We start from the raw sequence: 15945 nt of genomic DNA on the forward strand, positions 1-15945 counted from the left end.
TTTAATGGCCGAGATGTTGGAAATGTCACATAACAAAGGAATGATTTGCTCAGGACAGATGGAAACCATGACAGAAACAATGGGCTTTGAGAACCATTTTCATGGAAACTGCAGAAAAACAAGAGAGAAATGTCCCCCACACCCTCCAAAAGCAGCAAGAAAGCCCTGAGCGATCCTCTCCACCCTGGAACGTCCACCTCATCCATCCACGGGAAGGCCCAAGAACTCACTGCATGGCAGGCCTCCGACAGGCACCCTGGGAATGCCCACCACGGACATCCTGCCTCCCCGGGGGTCTTCAAGCTGGTGGCCCCATTGGAGCTTTTGAAATGAACATGGAAATAAAATTGGGAAAGGGCCTGGAGAAGCACCAGTAAGTGCAGGAAGCGGGAGACATGATCAAGAGAAGAAATGATGACATGGAGCCATCTTCAATCTGCTGCTCCACGCCAGAATATTTCTGCAGCTCTACCAGGGAGGGGCGGGGCTCGCTTTCTTGCCATAGGCGCTAGGGAAGAGGCCCATTGAAGGAACTGTGGTTGGCCACCATTTGCTAAAGGTGACGGTCACGTGAAACGCCCAGATAACCTTCTCTTCTTTGGCACATGCCCGGGTCCTTCCACCAGCACGGGTTGTAAAGCTTACCCCATGATTCAGTTGGGCCTGGTCTTGGACTCACACCCACACCTTCCTTATCTGCTCCTGACTCCTCTGAAATGTGCAAACCACAGGCAAGCTGGTGGGAAAGCCCCCATCAGCACTCAATGAAAGGGTCATCTCCGGGAGGCCTCGTGGATGGAGCACTTGCTGAGGGGGATAGGGGACCCCGACATTCTACCAATACCAGCCCAGCCCACCGGCTGCGAATTTGGTTCTGTTCAACCCCCAGAGGATGAAATCATCTTCCCAGCCACGTTTTCAAGTGAGCCTATTACTATTTGCAATTAGCTTTGCTTTAGTTTGCAGGGACTGAGGTTGGTTTGGTATTACATATTTGTGTGTGTGGCAGGTGGGGGGAGGGCAGTCGGTGTTAGCTTTTCGGTTCAGCAGTGTTCACATTTACACGAAATCCCCTTAGCTAGGATTTCCAAATCTCCTGGCTGTGAGGCGGCCTTATGCAGCTACTGTTACTGATTTCTCCCTCAAGAAAGACATGGCCAGGGAATAAAATCGGTAAGAGAGATTCTTATTCTCTGGAACTTAAAAGTCTTTCACCAGAGGTGTCTTCCAGTGTAACTTGGCGGAGCAGTTGGGATCTGGAAACAAGGATAACACACTAAGAATAAGAACTCTGTGCTTGGCAAAGTCAACATAGAAACCAACGCGTTAACAATGTGGCAGAGATAAGTTAATTTGCTTTTACCTAGGCAGGCTGAATTATCCCCCAAGAAAGCCAGAGCCATTGTGTGTGATGCTGCTCTTGTTTTCGTGAGGCCATTTCCCTTTTTCTAGAATCCTCCACCCCTAATGAATATAAGTTTCCTGACCCAGAAACTCACTTCTTTTTCTAAGTCCCTGGTGCTTTCAGGCACAGGGTCCTGAAAGGGACCGGGAGGGCTTAGGAGTGATTGGTGGGCAGTTTCCTAGCCATATTTATGATAACACCCAGGCCAAATGCTTGTGAGTCAGGGGCTCAGCTTTTCTTGGCACCTGACGATAAACCAGCCCCGTGGATGGCGAGAGGTCTTAAGAATGCAAATCTGTGAGTCTGTTCGTCTGTTAGCCCTTTCCAAATCAATGTCTAGTGTTCAAAGGGCCCTGAAAACCTTAGTTTCCAAATAAATCAGGATTTCCCTCTAGAGCTCCAAGACCATCCCTAACTTACATCAAAAGAAAATGCTCAGGTTGTGTTATGGATTTGGCACATGAGAGAAAGAATGGAAACCCAGTTTACACATGTAAACTGGCTCATGCGTCGTGCCTGAAAGCATGTAGCTATGTTTGGAAAGTAAACGTGGGAATGAGTGCATTTTTGGATTGTTGGAGGAACAAAATTATGTAATTCCACGGAGGCGAAACAGAAACGATGATGATTGTGCTGAAGGTCTGTTTGGCATCAGATAGTAAACCACTCTTTTTTTTTTGGTGTGTGTTCCTGCTAGAGAAATGGCAATGGCTTCAATTTCTTAAGACATCTCTTAGGGAGTGGGGATGGAGAGGGGTGGAGAGCTCAGTACCCAGCTGGGCACACAGATGCGGGGGGTACAGGAAAGGGGGCCTAAATAAGACAGGATGTCAGCAAAATCTGCCAGGGCTTCCTAATTCTGGGCTTTTCCTGAAAGTCACCTCCCAGGGTGAGGGTGGGGGCGATGTATAGTGAAAGCCAAATAATTCACACTGGCTGCAAGAGCCTCTCAAGAAATACAGGCTCTCTGCAACGAATCTCCGCGTGGTTAGCTAAGTAGAGGTGGATTTTAACGTGTGTGCAGAAAGGGGGCGGAGAGGGAAAGAAGAAATATGTAAGCGTGGCATGCATTCTAGCTGCAAGGGGTGTTGACTGGAGCCGCCGTCTTGCAGGCCACATCGCAGCCTCCTAGAGCAGTCTGTCCCCAACGAAGCTGCTCCCCAACACTGTACACTCTTAGGCTTCCTGCCAAAACATCACATCTTGATACTTACAGTCCCGCCATTGAGCACAACGGCCATCTCGGTTGGCTGATACACGTTGCTTCTGAACGGAGCGCTGGGTCTCTTTCCTAAGCTGCCATTGCGAAATCCCGCCGTTCGGAGAGCTGAGGGAGGGACAGGGAGGGGCGGCAACACAACACCAAAAAAGAGACACAATTTTTCTCCTCTGTTTTCTTCCCCTGCATCAATGCTACTCTCCAGTCACACCCCCCTCCCCCACCCCACCCCACCCCACAACTCGCTCCTCCCCTTTGTCACAAGCCTGATTCAAAACAAAAGTCACAAAGGGGCTTTGTTCTTGGGCTCTCGGTGGGGCTGGGAAGTTTGTGGAGTTCAGGGATCTGGCTGCTCTGGAGGGAAGGAGGCCCAGGGCTGAACTGCCACCCCCGGCTCTGTTCCCCACGCAGGCCCTGTAGCCACAGGTGATAAGGACGTGCCGCAGCATCCCTCAGAAGGCCTCCTGTGACAAAAGACCTCCTCAGGTACAGACGACATCCTAGTAAAGTGCAACACCATACCCTCGCTGTTTCTGGAGACACACAGAGGTGGGAAACTGGAAGAACAGGGGCATCGGGCAAGAGAGGGTCGTGCTTGTCGCAAAGTGGTGGGGCAGGGACAGAGGGACTCCCCCACACGTGTAGGTTTTTCTCTAAACAAGAATAAAAGGGAGATCTGCATGAAGCAAAGTTGGCAAAATATGTTAGCAAGTTTTATCTCTGGGCGGTGGCTACACAGCAGTTTCTCATTTTCTGTACTTTTAGGGATTTAAATTTCCTTTTTCATAAAGAAAAGCCAAATCAAAACATAAGCCTGACTCAGCTGTGAGATGGCATCGTCACCATTTTCATTCTCAATAAGGCACTCGTCTTGCTTTGCTGAGAAAAGCCTCGCTTAAAAGTCTTCCCTGAAGGGCGTCACTTTTCTGGCTAAAAAGAAGCAAGAGAGTTTGAGTTTTTGTTACAGATTACCTGGGGCAGGGACCATAATCCCTGATGCTCTAGGTAACTTTCATAGAGTACCATCCAGGGGCCAGGCACTGTAAACAATACTATACATACAGTAATTCACTGAATTTTCATAACATGATAGGTTACTTTTATTACTCCCATTTTACATGGGGTACAGAGAGGTGAAGTAACTTGCCCAAGGTCACACAGCTTGTGTCAGAACCAGCCTTTGAACCCAGGCAGAGAATGTGTGCTCTTAACCATCATACTTAGTTACTTAGAAGGAACCTGAGTTTAAGTGACATCAGGGACAGCTCAGAGTTCCTGGGTGAAGCAAATGGTTAACATGCTCAGCTGCTAAATAAAAAGTTGGAGGTTTGAGTCCCCCCAGAGGCACCTTGGAAGAAAGGCCTGGTGATTTACGTCCAAAAAATCAGCCATTGGAAACCCTATAGACTTGTTGAATGGGAACCTAAACTGCTCTGCAAACCTTCACCGAAAACAATAAAATATTATTTAAAAACAACAACAACAAAAAACTCTATAGAACACAGTTCTACTCTGACACACGTGGAGTCGCCACGAGTCGCAATTGACTCAAACGGCAACTGGTAGGGCCGGACCAGAGAAACTGGGGTGGGATGGGGAACGCATGTTCTAAGGCATACTTATGGAAACCTTTTATGCCTTAGCATCTCCGGGTCTTCAAGCAGCTCATTATACACTGTGCTGAGCAAGGAGATGCCCTTCTTGGGAAGCAGAGAAGGTGAGCTGGGGAGCAGCACTAGGCTGCAGACAATCCATGGACTCTGATTCCTCAACTCCTAGCCTAGACCTGCTTAAGACAGGCCTGGCCTGCTAGGGTGGGAGAATCTCCTTCCAAACACTTTCTCTTCAGAGAGACAAATGCTGGTTCTCCTGCCCACCTGTGGAGAGCCCATCCAGAGTGTCCCTCTCTGTAGTGGCTATTTGCAGCTCTTTTCTGGTGAACACCCCCAGTTCTAGGCCCCTGAACTTTGGCTAAAACTGCCAGCCTTCCTGGCCAATCATTTAGTCCTGGCCAATGAGGACATCACATCTTTCTGGCCACACTGATTGCCTCAGGGAAGGGCAATCAGGTCCAATCAGAGGTAGCCCTGGGATTTTTTCTCAAGTATCCTGGGAACTGGACCTCTCTTCTATTGGGACTCAATGCAAGCTTGGAGCTGTGGGTTGCTGTGATGCTAACAGAGTCAAGAGATAGACTGTCATTATTTGAGCCTCCTGGATCGAACCATTCCTGAAACCCATACCTCAATACATTCCTTTTTTTGTTTGAGACAATTTAAATTGGATTTTATATTACTTGCAACTTCAAGAAGCCAGACTGACTGAGTACACGCTACCCTGACCTGTGTCAGCTCTGAAAAGCTGAACAGAGCTCACTCTAAAGGTGTCCCCACAGGAATCAAAGTTCACAGGTCAAATGCCAGAATTCTCCTCTCTGGCCAGGTTGGCCCTGCCCCAGACACTAACTCAGAGCCTTCCTCCAGGAAGCAGAGGGCCAGTGTTTAAACAGCCCTTGGCCCCAATGAGATCTTAGAGCCCAAATCCTAACAGAAGGAAAGAACACTTTTCTCTCGTGCTCCTTTGAAAGGTGAACATTTAGTGCGCCTTGTTAACACTTTCCAAGATGTGATCCGAGGTGCTACATCCCTTGGTGTATTTTAATCTTTTATCACATACCTCATGCCTTGTTAATGCTTAGTAATAAGCAGTAGGCTGGTGAAGTCCCATATCCCTGTAGGGTCTCACTTGGGGGAAGGAAATATGGGAGCGGAGGCTGCTGAGCCTTGGCAGAGCCACAGGTCAGCCCAGGGAATGCCCTTTCCCTCTCATGAGGACACTGGGCTACTCTCAAGGGGACAGAGCCCGAGAAGCTGGCAGGAAGGTTAAAACGCAAGAGAAACAAGGCCAACCATAGCTCCTGGGCACTGACTATTCTGAGATGCAAGAGCTCCAGGGTACAGCCCTTCTTGGGGCCTGCTTCCCTAAAATACAAGCTTGCTGAGGTCAGCACCAAAGATGCCAACAGCTGTTCTCACCGTGGCAAGGCAGCCTGCCCGGAGGTTCCCCAGCCAGCAAAGTTAGGGTGTCTAGGATAAAGGCAGTCCTAGCCAGGACGCCGATCTAGACCCTCCGTGTGAGCTTTCTGAGGCAGCTGGCCTTGCCTGAGGCCCACCCTGCCTGGTCGCATGTGAATTTTGGTTCTGGAGTGATTCTGCTCTTTTTTATTTCCACAAGTGGAAAAATAGAGATACACTTGGGAGGACCCAAAACAGGGCTATTGAAAAAAAAAAAAAGGTCTGACAACACCCAAAGTTGAGGACCAGTAAACCAACTGCCACTGAGTTGACCCCAACTCATGGAGACCCCATGTGTGTCAGAGTAGAACTGTGCTCCATGGGGTTTTCAATGGCTGGTTTTCCACAAGATTGCCAGGCCTTTCTTCCAAGGTACCTCTGGGTGGACTTGAACCTCCAACCTTTCAGTTAGCAGTGGAGCTCCAAGGTTGGTGAAGAGGTTGGGAAATAGGGCTCTGATGCAGTTCTTTAAGGGGGCATGGTAAATTAGTTTATCTTTCTGGGGGGACAGTCTGGCAGCATGTTCCAAGATTTAAAGTGCAGACTCTGACCTATGCCTACAAATTTTTTGCAAGGAGATAATTAAGTGCACAAAAATTAACGGACAAGAACATTCATTGCAGAGTTGTTTATAATTGCTGTTTGTTGTTGTTGGGTGCCCTTGAGTCGATTCTGCCTCAGAGTGACCCCATGTGACAGAATGGAACTGCCCCGTAGGGTTTTCTAGGCTATAATCTTTACAGAAGCAGATCACCAGGTTTTTCTCTCACAGAGTTGCTGGGTAGGTTCGAACCGCCAACCTTTCGGTTAGCAGTCAAGCATTTAACCACTCTGCCACCGGGCTCCTTGTTTATAATAGTGGAAAGCCAGAAGTAAGCAGAATACCTAGTGGCTCTGCAGGAGAAAGACCTGGCAATCTGCTCCTGTGAAGATTACAGCCAAGAAAACCCTACGGAGCAGTTCTACTCTGTCACATGGGGTCGCCATGAGTCGGCATCAACTCGATGGCACTTCACAACAACTCGTCAACTGAAGATCAGAGAAAGAAATTATGAAAACTGCACATCATTAAAAGGAAAGTGCAGCCCTGCAGTCATGGACGGGGAAAGGTCTCTGTGGTTAATGTTGATTTAAGCAAGCATACTGCAGAACGCCACTTAGACCAGTGCTTTCCACCTGGCCTCATTTTAGGATCATATGGAGAGCTTAAAAAAATGCCTAGGCCCAAAGTCAGACTTCGGAAACCAGAGGCAGGCAGGCAGGCAGGCATTGGCAAGTTCAGCTGCCCAGGTGATTCTAATGTGCAGCCAAGGTTAAGAGCACTGTATTGGTATCGTCATTTAGGTGTATGTGCGCACACTGAGAGATGTCTGGGAAGACTGGAGCAAACCCTTAGCGGTAGCTGCCTCTGGACAATGGCATTTGGGGCCATTTTCATTATTTTTACTTGCTTGAACATTCTACCTGATTATCATTGATCCTTTATCATCAGAAAGGAAAAATAACACTATTTTTGTTTTGGAAAAGGAAGAAGAGGGTGGAAAAATAACCAACTTGGCTTTGGAATGTGTCCGAGTGTGAAACAAATGGGGGTGCAGGCCCCTCCCAGCTCTTCCAGCCCCTATCACTCCCTTTTGCCAGCCTCGATGCTGCTGTATCAACCTGGGGTCCCAAATCCCTTTAATTCCTGGGTCTTATGTGAACACATAAATATTGGTTACGTTGCTCCGAGACAGAGACAGGATGGATGTAATGGGATTCTGAAAAGCAACTCTTCCCTCCCTGGCCTCTGTGTACTTGTAGCATGAGTATGAACAGGGTGCCTGACATCCAGGGCCTCAGTGTCCTTGCTCTGTCTGCTGGGTCTAACGACCTCCATCTGTGGAGGCCCAGAGCTGTCCCGACACCTGGATGAGACGGTGGACAGGAAGTGCTGTAAGATGAGGAAGGTAATTCCGTGGCAGAGTGGTCAAGCCTGCGGGCTCTGGAGCCAGCCCACTGGGGTTCAGAACTTGGCTCTCCCTCCTGGACAAGTCACTTAGCCTCTCTGTGCCTCAGTTTCCTTTCTGTAATACGGAGATAATAAACCAAAAACCAAATCCATTGCCATCAAGTTGATTCTGACTCATAGCAACCCTATAGGACAGAGTAGAACTGCCCCCATAGGGTTTCCAAGGAGCGCCTGGTGGATTTGAACTGCTCACCTTTTGGTTAGCAGCTGAGCTCTTAACCACTGTGCTACCAGGGCTCCATGTGCCTAAACCTACCTGGTCGGGTTATTGTAGGAATTTAATGAGATCGGCCACCTAAAAGGCTCAGAGTGGTCCCTGGCCAATGGTCAACACTCAGTAGAGACGCTCTCCTTGACTTCGGAGCCTAATATTGGGTAGTCTGGCACCCCACCCAGCTTCACTGCCAAGGAAGTCAGATTATCAGGCTTCAACAACACTGCTTAATCTTTGTGGGGTCACAGATGGTTTAAAAACCTGACCAAGTGATAGGCCAGCTCCCCGGGAAAACACAAATGTACAACACCTTATTTCAGGAGTTCCCGGAACCTTTGAGGCCCAAGAGGAATCTGCAGGTCTCAGATTAAAGGATCCCGCTCCAGAGCTGGGGAAGAGGCAGCTCCACCAGGACCCCAGGGACTGGCTGGACTCCTGGTCTCCGCCCTGCACAACCTCTGCAGGGCCCTTGGGCTCCCGGGGATCAGCTGGGCTGATGTTGACACCCCCACCAAATCTCCCGCCAAACACGGGCTTGCTGGCCTGCGGCTTTCTGCTAAGAAGGAAGCAGCTCTGGAAAAGGCTACCCTAGAAGCCCTGGCCCTATCCAGGGGTGGAGCCACTGGGATTCTGGGTCTGGCCAGGAGGCAGGGTGCCGAGGAAGCCAGGTTCCTCCAGGTGGGAAGGAGGGATGTGGTGGCCTGGAGGAGCTGATGGCTCAACATTCTCCCCACCACCTGCAGGAGGCAGGCTGCTGCACTCCAGGTCTGGGCATTCAAGCCAATGGGGTTGACTTCATATTATGACTAATTACTGAGCACTGATCACGCAACAGGCACCTGGGTGAACGTCGCTAAACAAAGAATCATGACAATGTGGAATGGGCCACCTCCTAGCTGTATGTCCTCAGGCAATTGATTTAATGTCTTAGAGCCTCCATTTATTCATCTATAAAATTGGGGTAATAATGGTCCCTGCTATCAAGTGGCTGTGAGGACTAATGAGACAATGCAGGTTAAGCCCTTAAAACAGTGCCTGCCACACAGTGCTCAATAAATGGGGACCCTGGGGGTGCAGGGGTTAAGAGCTCAGCTGCTAACTTAAAGGTCAGCAGTTTGAATCCACAAGCTGCTCTTTGGAAATCCTATGGGACAGTTCTACTCTGTCCTATAGAGTCGCTATGAGTCAGAATCAACTTGATGGCAATGGGTTTGGTTTTATTTTTAATACTACTCCTAGGAGCTCTGGTGGCACAGTGGTTAAATGCTCAGCTGACAACCAAAAGGTCAGTGATTCGAACCCACTAGCCACTCCACAGGAGAAAGATGTAGCAGTCTGCTTCTGTGAAGATCATAGCCTTGGAAACCCTATGGGGCAGTTCTACTCTGTCCTACAGGGTCGCTAGGAGTTGGAATCAACTCAACAGCACACAGTAACAACACACTACTCCTGAAAGGTCCCTGGGTGATGCAGATGGGTTGTGTTGGACTACTACCCTAAAGACTACTGGTTCAAACCCACCCAGTGGCACCACGGAAGAAAGGCCTGGCAATCTGCTTTTGTAAAGATCACAGCCAAGAAAACCCTATGGAGCTCTGTTCTACTCTGTAACACATAGGGTTGCCATGAGTCAGAATCAGCTCCAAGGCAATGGTTTGGTTTTGGTTTTATAGTACTCCTGATAATAATTACTATTATTGTAGTCCCTGGTAAACCTTCAGGTGACAGAGAAAAGGCACTTTTATTTAGCTCCAGTACCGGGAAGCTAATCTATACTCTTTAGTAATGATTCTAAGAGATACTTTGTAATCGCCTATCACAGGTGCTTTGGGTGCTTATATCCCTTCGGCTCATCTAGAATCTTCCTGCAGCAGCGGACAGTCCTGTGTACCCACACAGTGTCCACCTCAAAGCCAAGGGTAGTTGTCCAGACCATTCACCAGAATTATGGGGGACGTTAATGACAGTGGGAGCTAGGAGTTGGTGGATAAATGCCCCAGCCCCCTGTCCTTCCGAGGGTCAATGCTGAGACTAATTTCACATGAGTCCTCAGAGGGGTCCTGGCAGGACTGAGCCCCAGCTGCCCGCGGTGGTTCCCAGCTCATTAATGCACTGCTCTGGCACTTCTGCCTCCCCGGCCTCATTCTCCCTGCCCTCTCCCCTGCAGGGGGACCACCTCCCAGGTAAACTACCTGCATCCAAGCCCTTGTCTCAGGCTCCACTTTCAGGGAACCACACCGAAACTCAAATACCATATACCAGGTACTGCGGGAGCTTTACACTCACTGTATTACTTCTCACAAACCTTATGAGGAAGATTCTGTTTTATAGATGAGGAAACTGAGGCTCAGAGAAGTAAAGTAATTTGCTTACAGCTACATATCTAGGAATGGGCAGAGCCAAGATTAAACCCAGACATCTGACTCCAGGGTCCAAATCCTTATATTTGCAGTGATTAAGATGGGGAAAGAGACAAGAGCATTGCCTCTCATGATCCCCTGCATCCATCTGGCACACAAATTGCAAACTTGAACACTTTCAGAGAACCAAGGAATGACTGTGAATATGTTATAGTGGCTGGGCCAGAGAGCAATAGGGAATGTTGGGGAGTGTGATGAACAGAAGGGACACTCCCACCTAAAGGGGCAGCCACAACTCTGTGAGGGGTGAGAGGCAGGGCCTCCAGGCAATTGCTGCCTGGTGATGTTGGCCCAGCATTGCCATATCTGACTTTTTAAAAGAAGTCAGAAATCTGGAATTTTATATTAAATTAGTTGGCAATTGATTGAAAAAAAAAAACTAAATAAAAATTCATCTTGAGGTCATTATTTGTAGACTCTGATCTGCTTAGGGCTGTACCTGGGGACCACGTGTCCCCACTGGAGAGAAAGAAGAGCCCTTTTGGGACGAGGGCCCCAGAGCCTAACCCAGCGGTGGCGTCCACTTTACCTGCATTGTGCTCATCCATCGAGAAGGCCTTGTTTTCCATGTAGGTGCGCGGCAGCTGCACATCCTCCTCGAAGGCCGTCTCCCGCATCCTTGGCTGTGACGTGTCGAAGTAGTTGGGTGTATTCTCTTGCGGGGCTGGGAGGATGGCGCAGTGGACCTCAGGGATGGCGTGGAAGATGACAAAGACCCAGCCGCTGGCCACCAGGGTAATGGCCAAGGTGGGGTCCCCCCAGGCCTCTCCCTGCTGCAGTGCAGCGTTGCCAAACAGGTACATGGTCATCCAGGCCACCCAGGTGAGCACAGAGAGGAAGGCCGTGACCAGGATGCAGACCCCGTTCTGCTTCCACTTCTTGAACTTGCCGCACAGTGTGCAGAGGGCCAGTCCCAGGGTGGCCACGAGCAGCACCATGTCGTAGATGAGGGCCATCACGAAGTCCATGGGCTCGTAGGCGCAGGCCGGCTTCGCATTGCGCAGCACCGTCAGCACGAGCCACTCGATGGCGATGATGACCTGCACCAGCATCAGGCACAGCGCCATGCCCACCAGCTGCCAGCCCGACGGGCTCTTGCCATGGCGCACCAGGCTCCGCACGCGCCATGCCTGGCTCAGCAGGCAGGAGAAGCAGAGCGCGAAGAGGACGCCCCAGAGGAAGCGGCGCACCGAGCAGATGGTCTCGTCCTGCCGGATGATGAAGGCGAACGTCAGCCCGAAGAGGCCCAGGGTCCCCAGGAGGAAGAGGAAGTGGACGCCCACGGGGTCCCTCTTCTCCTTGTCCTTGATGAATGGCAGCCGCACCAGGAGGATGAGCATCAGCAGCAGCGTGATCAGGGCGCCTGCCCCGGCCACCGCCTCCACCACGATGCCCCAGATGGTGTCCAGGTCACACAGGGACACGTACTGAGGGAGGAGGTCCAGCCCACAGCCCCGGGACGTGCTGGCGTTTTCGGAGGCCCCGGAGGTGATCACGAAGAGCAGGAGGAAGGCAAGGGCGTGGTGGGTTCTCATCTTTCTCTCCGATATCACTAATGGTCCAGAAAGCCACCGGGAGGAGGAGACAGGGAGAGGGGAGAAAGACCAAAGTCATTATGAGTCTCCCACCTTCCAGACTTCTTTAGAAGACCCACCTCATTTCAAACCTGCTAGTCCACATGGAGGAGCCCTGGTGGCACAGTGGTTAAGTGCTCTGCTTGGCGGCTAACCAAAAGGTCAGCAGTTTAAACCCACCAGCTGCACTGCGGGAGAAAGATGTGGCAATCTGCTTCCGTAAAGATTTACAGCCTTGAAAACCCTATAGGGCAGTTCTACTTTGTCCTATAGGGTCGTTATGAGTCGGAATTGACTCCACAGCAATGAGTTTTTTAGTCCACACGGTACCTGTGGACGCATTAGGAAAAGGCACTCCTTACTCCAGGCAGTGCAGCCCTCGTGGGGTAGGGGAGGACCACGCTGGCCCCCACCTGCAGCCCTGGTCGGAGCAGTGAACCTGCAGTGCACAGCTGCAGGAGAGGACACTTTCCCTCAGAGTCCCCTGCATCCATCTAGCACATGACTTACAAACTCAAACACTTCCAAGGAGCCAGGGTATTTATCTTATAGTGACTGGGTCTGGGAGCAATAGGGAGTGGTGGGGAGTGTGGCAAGCAGAAAGGGCATTCGCATCTAAAGGGGCAGCCACAGCTCTGTGGGGGTGAGCAGCAGGGCCTCCCAGCTGCCGGGTGGGATGTCGGCCCAGCAGTCCCTTTGCCCACACAGTGGCCTCATTAGTGACCAGGAATCATCCCTAGGTGGCTGGAGGACAGGGTAGGAGGGAGACTCAGTTCCTCTGTACACCACTTTGTATTCATTGCATTATCCACCATGTGCCATGTCTGATGTCTTCAAAAAAAAGGGAGTAGTGTTTCATCCTCTCAGTAATAACCATAAACATTTACCCAAAGGGAGTAGTGTTTCATCCTCTCAGTAATAACCATAAACATTTACCCGTGGCTCACTCTAGGCCAGGAACTTGACACCAATCAACACTTCCGGTTCTCACATCCATCCTATGAGGCAGGTGCTACTGTGATCTCCATCCTACAGATGACAAACAGGATGTCCAGGAGGGCATGTCACTTGCCCAAGGTCACATAACCCAACTCCTAGAAGCAACCCAACACCCCCTCTCTGAAGCCTCACAGGCATTTCAAGCTTAGTGTAGCTGATCCTCATTATTTGGAGATTCTAAATTTGTGAATTCATCCACTTGCTAAAATGTATCTGTAACCTCAAAATCAATAATCAAGGTGGTTTTGTGGTCATCTGCAGACACGGGCATGCATAAAGCGGTAAAAAATCTGAGTCACCCGATGCACAAGGCTGGCCCAGTATTCATTAATTCAGTGTTCTCGGGCCTTTATAGACCGTAACTACTGCAAATAAGGTGAATTGACTGTGTATTCAAAATGCAGGAACGTCCTAGCCACCCTCAATCTTGCCTCCACTCAAGCTGGTCTCCAGACAGCAGCCATGCCAGTGGCTTAACCCAAGTCTCCTCTCATCCCTTCCTGCTCCCTCTGCCTGGAATACCCCCCTTCCCTCTTTGCATGGAAGGCTGCTCCTCCCCTCACTGGTCTCGGTGCTAATGTCATCAGCTCAGACCTTGGCCAAGGTCACACCCCGATACTGTCTACCTGAGCCCCTTGTTGATTTCTTTCTTAGCTCTAATCGGATCTGTAGTTTTTTGCCTGTCTGCTTTGGTCTTCCCCTCCCCTCCTTCCTCCTCTCTCTCCACTAGCAGATGCAGAAGGGCAGGGGCATTGTCTTGTTCATCAGCATAGACCTGGGTTTCTCAGCCTTGGCACTGCTGACATTTGGGGCTGGATCATTCTTTGCTGTGGGGGGTGGTTCTGTGCACTGAAGGACGGTTAGCAATCCCTGGCCTCCACCCGCTAGATGCTGGTAGCACCCCTCCCCCTGTTGTGACAACCAAAAACGTCTCCAGACATTGCCAAATGTCCCCTAGTAGGGGGGCAGCAAAATCACCCCCGGTTGGGAACCACTGGTGTAGACTCAAGCACTAGCACACAGTGCCGGCACAAAGCAAGTACTGTATGGACGGAAGACTTATTCATCAGGCTCTCCCTCTACCCCAATGCCACCAGCTCCTTCCTTTGGAAGGGAGCCCGGCCCCTGCTCAGATGCTCACTTCTTCTCCATCTCACCCCAGCCTATTGCCTATCGCCACCCTGCTGGCAGCTCTGAGTGTCCCTGGGGCTTCCATAAGTAAATGCAGTATCGACCATCTCCCTCTTTGCTGCTTTACAAGGAGCCCGTGAGTGTCTCGGATCCTGCCTTGGTCATGGGGCCATCGATGGGGATAAATTATTGATGTTGCTGAAGGAGAAGGGGCCTGGTGTTGTAGAGACCGTGTCCTTTGCCTGTAAATGAGAGAAGGCAAGTGTGGGGTTTAAAATTAACTTTACCCAAAGAACTTGGTCTTTGGCCTTGGTTCCTGAGAGAGAACCTCCAAAACCTTGGAATTTCTCCAGTAATCATTAAGTGTCTTTGACGTGGGCTCCAGACCACACCTAGCCTAAAAGGTTATACCAATGAGGTGATTTAGGTTGGGGCTGGCCAGGCAGAAAGACCCACCGAGTGATATCAATCTTGTGATCACCTCGTGATATCGACCGACCTCAGTGGGGAGGGCTGGCGTTTGAATTGCATAATGAGACTCCCAATAAAGTCTGTGGACACAGAAGCTCCACGGGCTTCCTGGTTGGTGATAGACATCGATGCACGTGGGAGGGTAGCACATCCCTTTTTGGGATGTGGAAGCTCCTCATTGGGAACCCTCTCAGACCTCACCCTACGCATGTCTTCATTTGTATTCTTTTTGTGGTAAAAAACTGTAATTGTAAGTATACCACTTTCTTTGAGTCATTCGAGCGAGTTATTGAGCTCGAGGGAAAAGTGGGAGCCAGAAGGTCAGCAGTGAGGGGAGCTGGGGACTCCTGAGTTTACAGCTGGTATCTTGCATGGGTAGAGGGAGCCCCTTAATTTGTAGCCAGCGGGTCAGAAGTGGAGGTGCTATGGGAACTCCCAAGCTTACAACTGGCGTCTTTGGTCTTAGGTAGACTTGGCAGTCTGGAGGACTGTGTCCTTTAAGACTGTGTCCTTTAACTTGTGAGCTCTGACCTCGCTCCGGGTGCTTAGGGTCAGAGGAAGAGGTGCTGCCTGTGAAGCTGGTGTCAGAACAGAACTGGAGCAGAGGGGAACAGAATTGATAATACATTGATTTGAAATTGGGATTGGTCCTTACAGTTTGATGTATGAGCTAGGATTCTGACTTCTCAACTCAGCAGGCTCGGAATAGATGGTGAAGGCAAGAGGTGCTCCTATACAAGTATCCCAGCATCCTGCTTAAACAAATGAAGGATGAGGATTCACCCCAGACCTTGGCAACTGGCCCAAGATCCAGCCACTGTTTGCTGACATGGCACTGCTCACACGTCATGGCCTGCCACTATAGCACGTCACGCCCTGTCCACCCATATCTGTGCAGTTAGGTACTTACCGGGCTCACTGAGTCCTTTAAATTGACTCACTTAGAAGAAAACTTAACACATTAAGATATTTATCTCCTAAAATGTTCAAATTGCTCGCTGATATAACTCATGTAGCATACCCACTGGAATGTGGGTACCACCCTTTGGAAAAGCTCTCCTAGACACAGCTGCTTATTACTAGGCCCTATAAACACAATGGGAATCAAAATTGAAGAACCAGATGCATCTGAACAAAGTGCCATCAGCCCACCAACACAGTAGAGGGACTCTGGAGTGGATTTTTCCCAGACATCTCATCAGTGGCAAACTCAAGTAACACAAAAAGCACCCCCCACAGCCCCTCTAGGTAGGTCACACAGCAGCTAATCCCATTCTGAGGGTGGCTGGAAGGATGACAGGTAGGAATGTGTTTCTGGAATCTTGACCCCATCAACCCTCCTGTATACCCCTAAGGCCAGTGGTTCTCAATCAGGGCTATTTTGACACCCAGGGAACATTTAGACAACAAAGACCTCTTTAAAGTGT

General features: G+C 50.1%; 1 protein-coding gene across 1 annotated transcript; it reads right to left on the minus strand.

Annotated features, from left to right (window-relative positions):
- Positions 1–308: 308 nt before the first annotated feature.
- GPRC5B (G protein-coupled receptor class C group 5 member B) lies at positions 309–11884 on the minus strand. Its single transcript, XM_004373301.2, has 3 exons — positions 10873–11884; positions 2620–2732; positions 309–1256 (listed from the first exon to the last, which is right to left on the minus strand). The coding sequence occupies exons 1-3, from the start codon at positions 11876–11878 to the stop codon at positions 1212–1214; spliced, it is 1164 nt and encodes a 387-aa protein (XP_004373358.1). The 5' UTR covers positions 11879–11884; the 3' UTR covers positions 309–1211.
- Between the last annotated feature and the right edge of the window lie 4061 nt (positions 11885–15945).

The sequence above is a fragment of the Trichechus manatus genome, unplaced genomic scaffold (assembly GCF_000243295.1).
Source record: "Trichechus manatus latirostris isolate Lorelei unplaced genomic scaffold, TriManLat1.0 scaffold00024, whole genome shotgun sequence".
In the NCBI taxonomy this organism is placed as follows: Eukaryota; Metazoa; Chordata; class Mammalia; order Sirenia; family Trichechidae; genus Trichechus; species Trichechus manatus.

What these genes read in the sequence shown, in the direction of transcription:
- GPRC5B (XM_004373301.2), bottom strand. Translation starts at nt 11,878, where the DNA reads ATGAGAACCCACCACGCCCTTGCCTTCCTCCTGCTCTTCGTGATCACC. An exon ending in GATGGATGAGCACAATGCAG is followed by an intron (nt 2,733 to 10,872) that starts GTAAAGTGGACG and finishes TCCCTCCCTCAG; the next exon opens with CTCTCCGAACGGCGGGATTT. An exon ending in TTGTGCTCAATGGCGGGACT is followed by an intron (nt 1,257 to 2,619) that starts GTAAGTATCAAG and finishes CCTTGTTTCCAG; the next exon opens with ATCCCAACTGCTCCGCCAAG.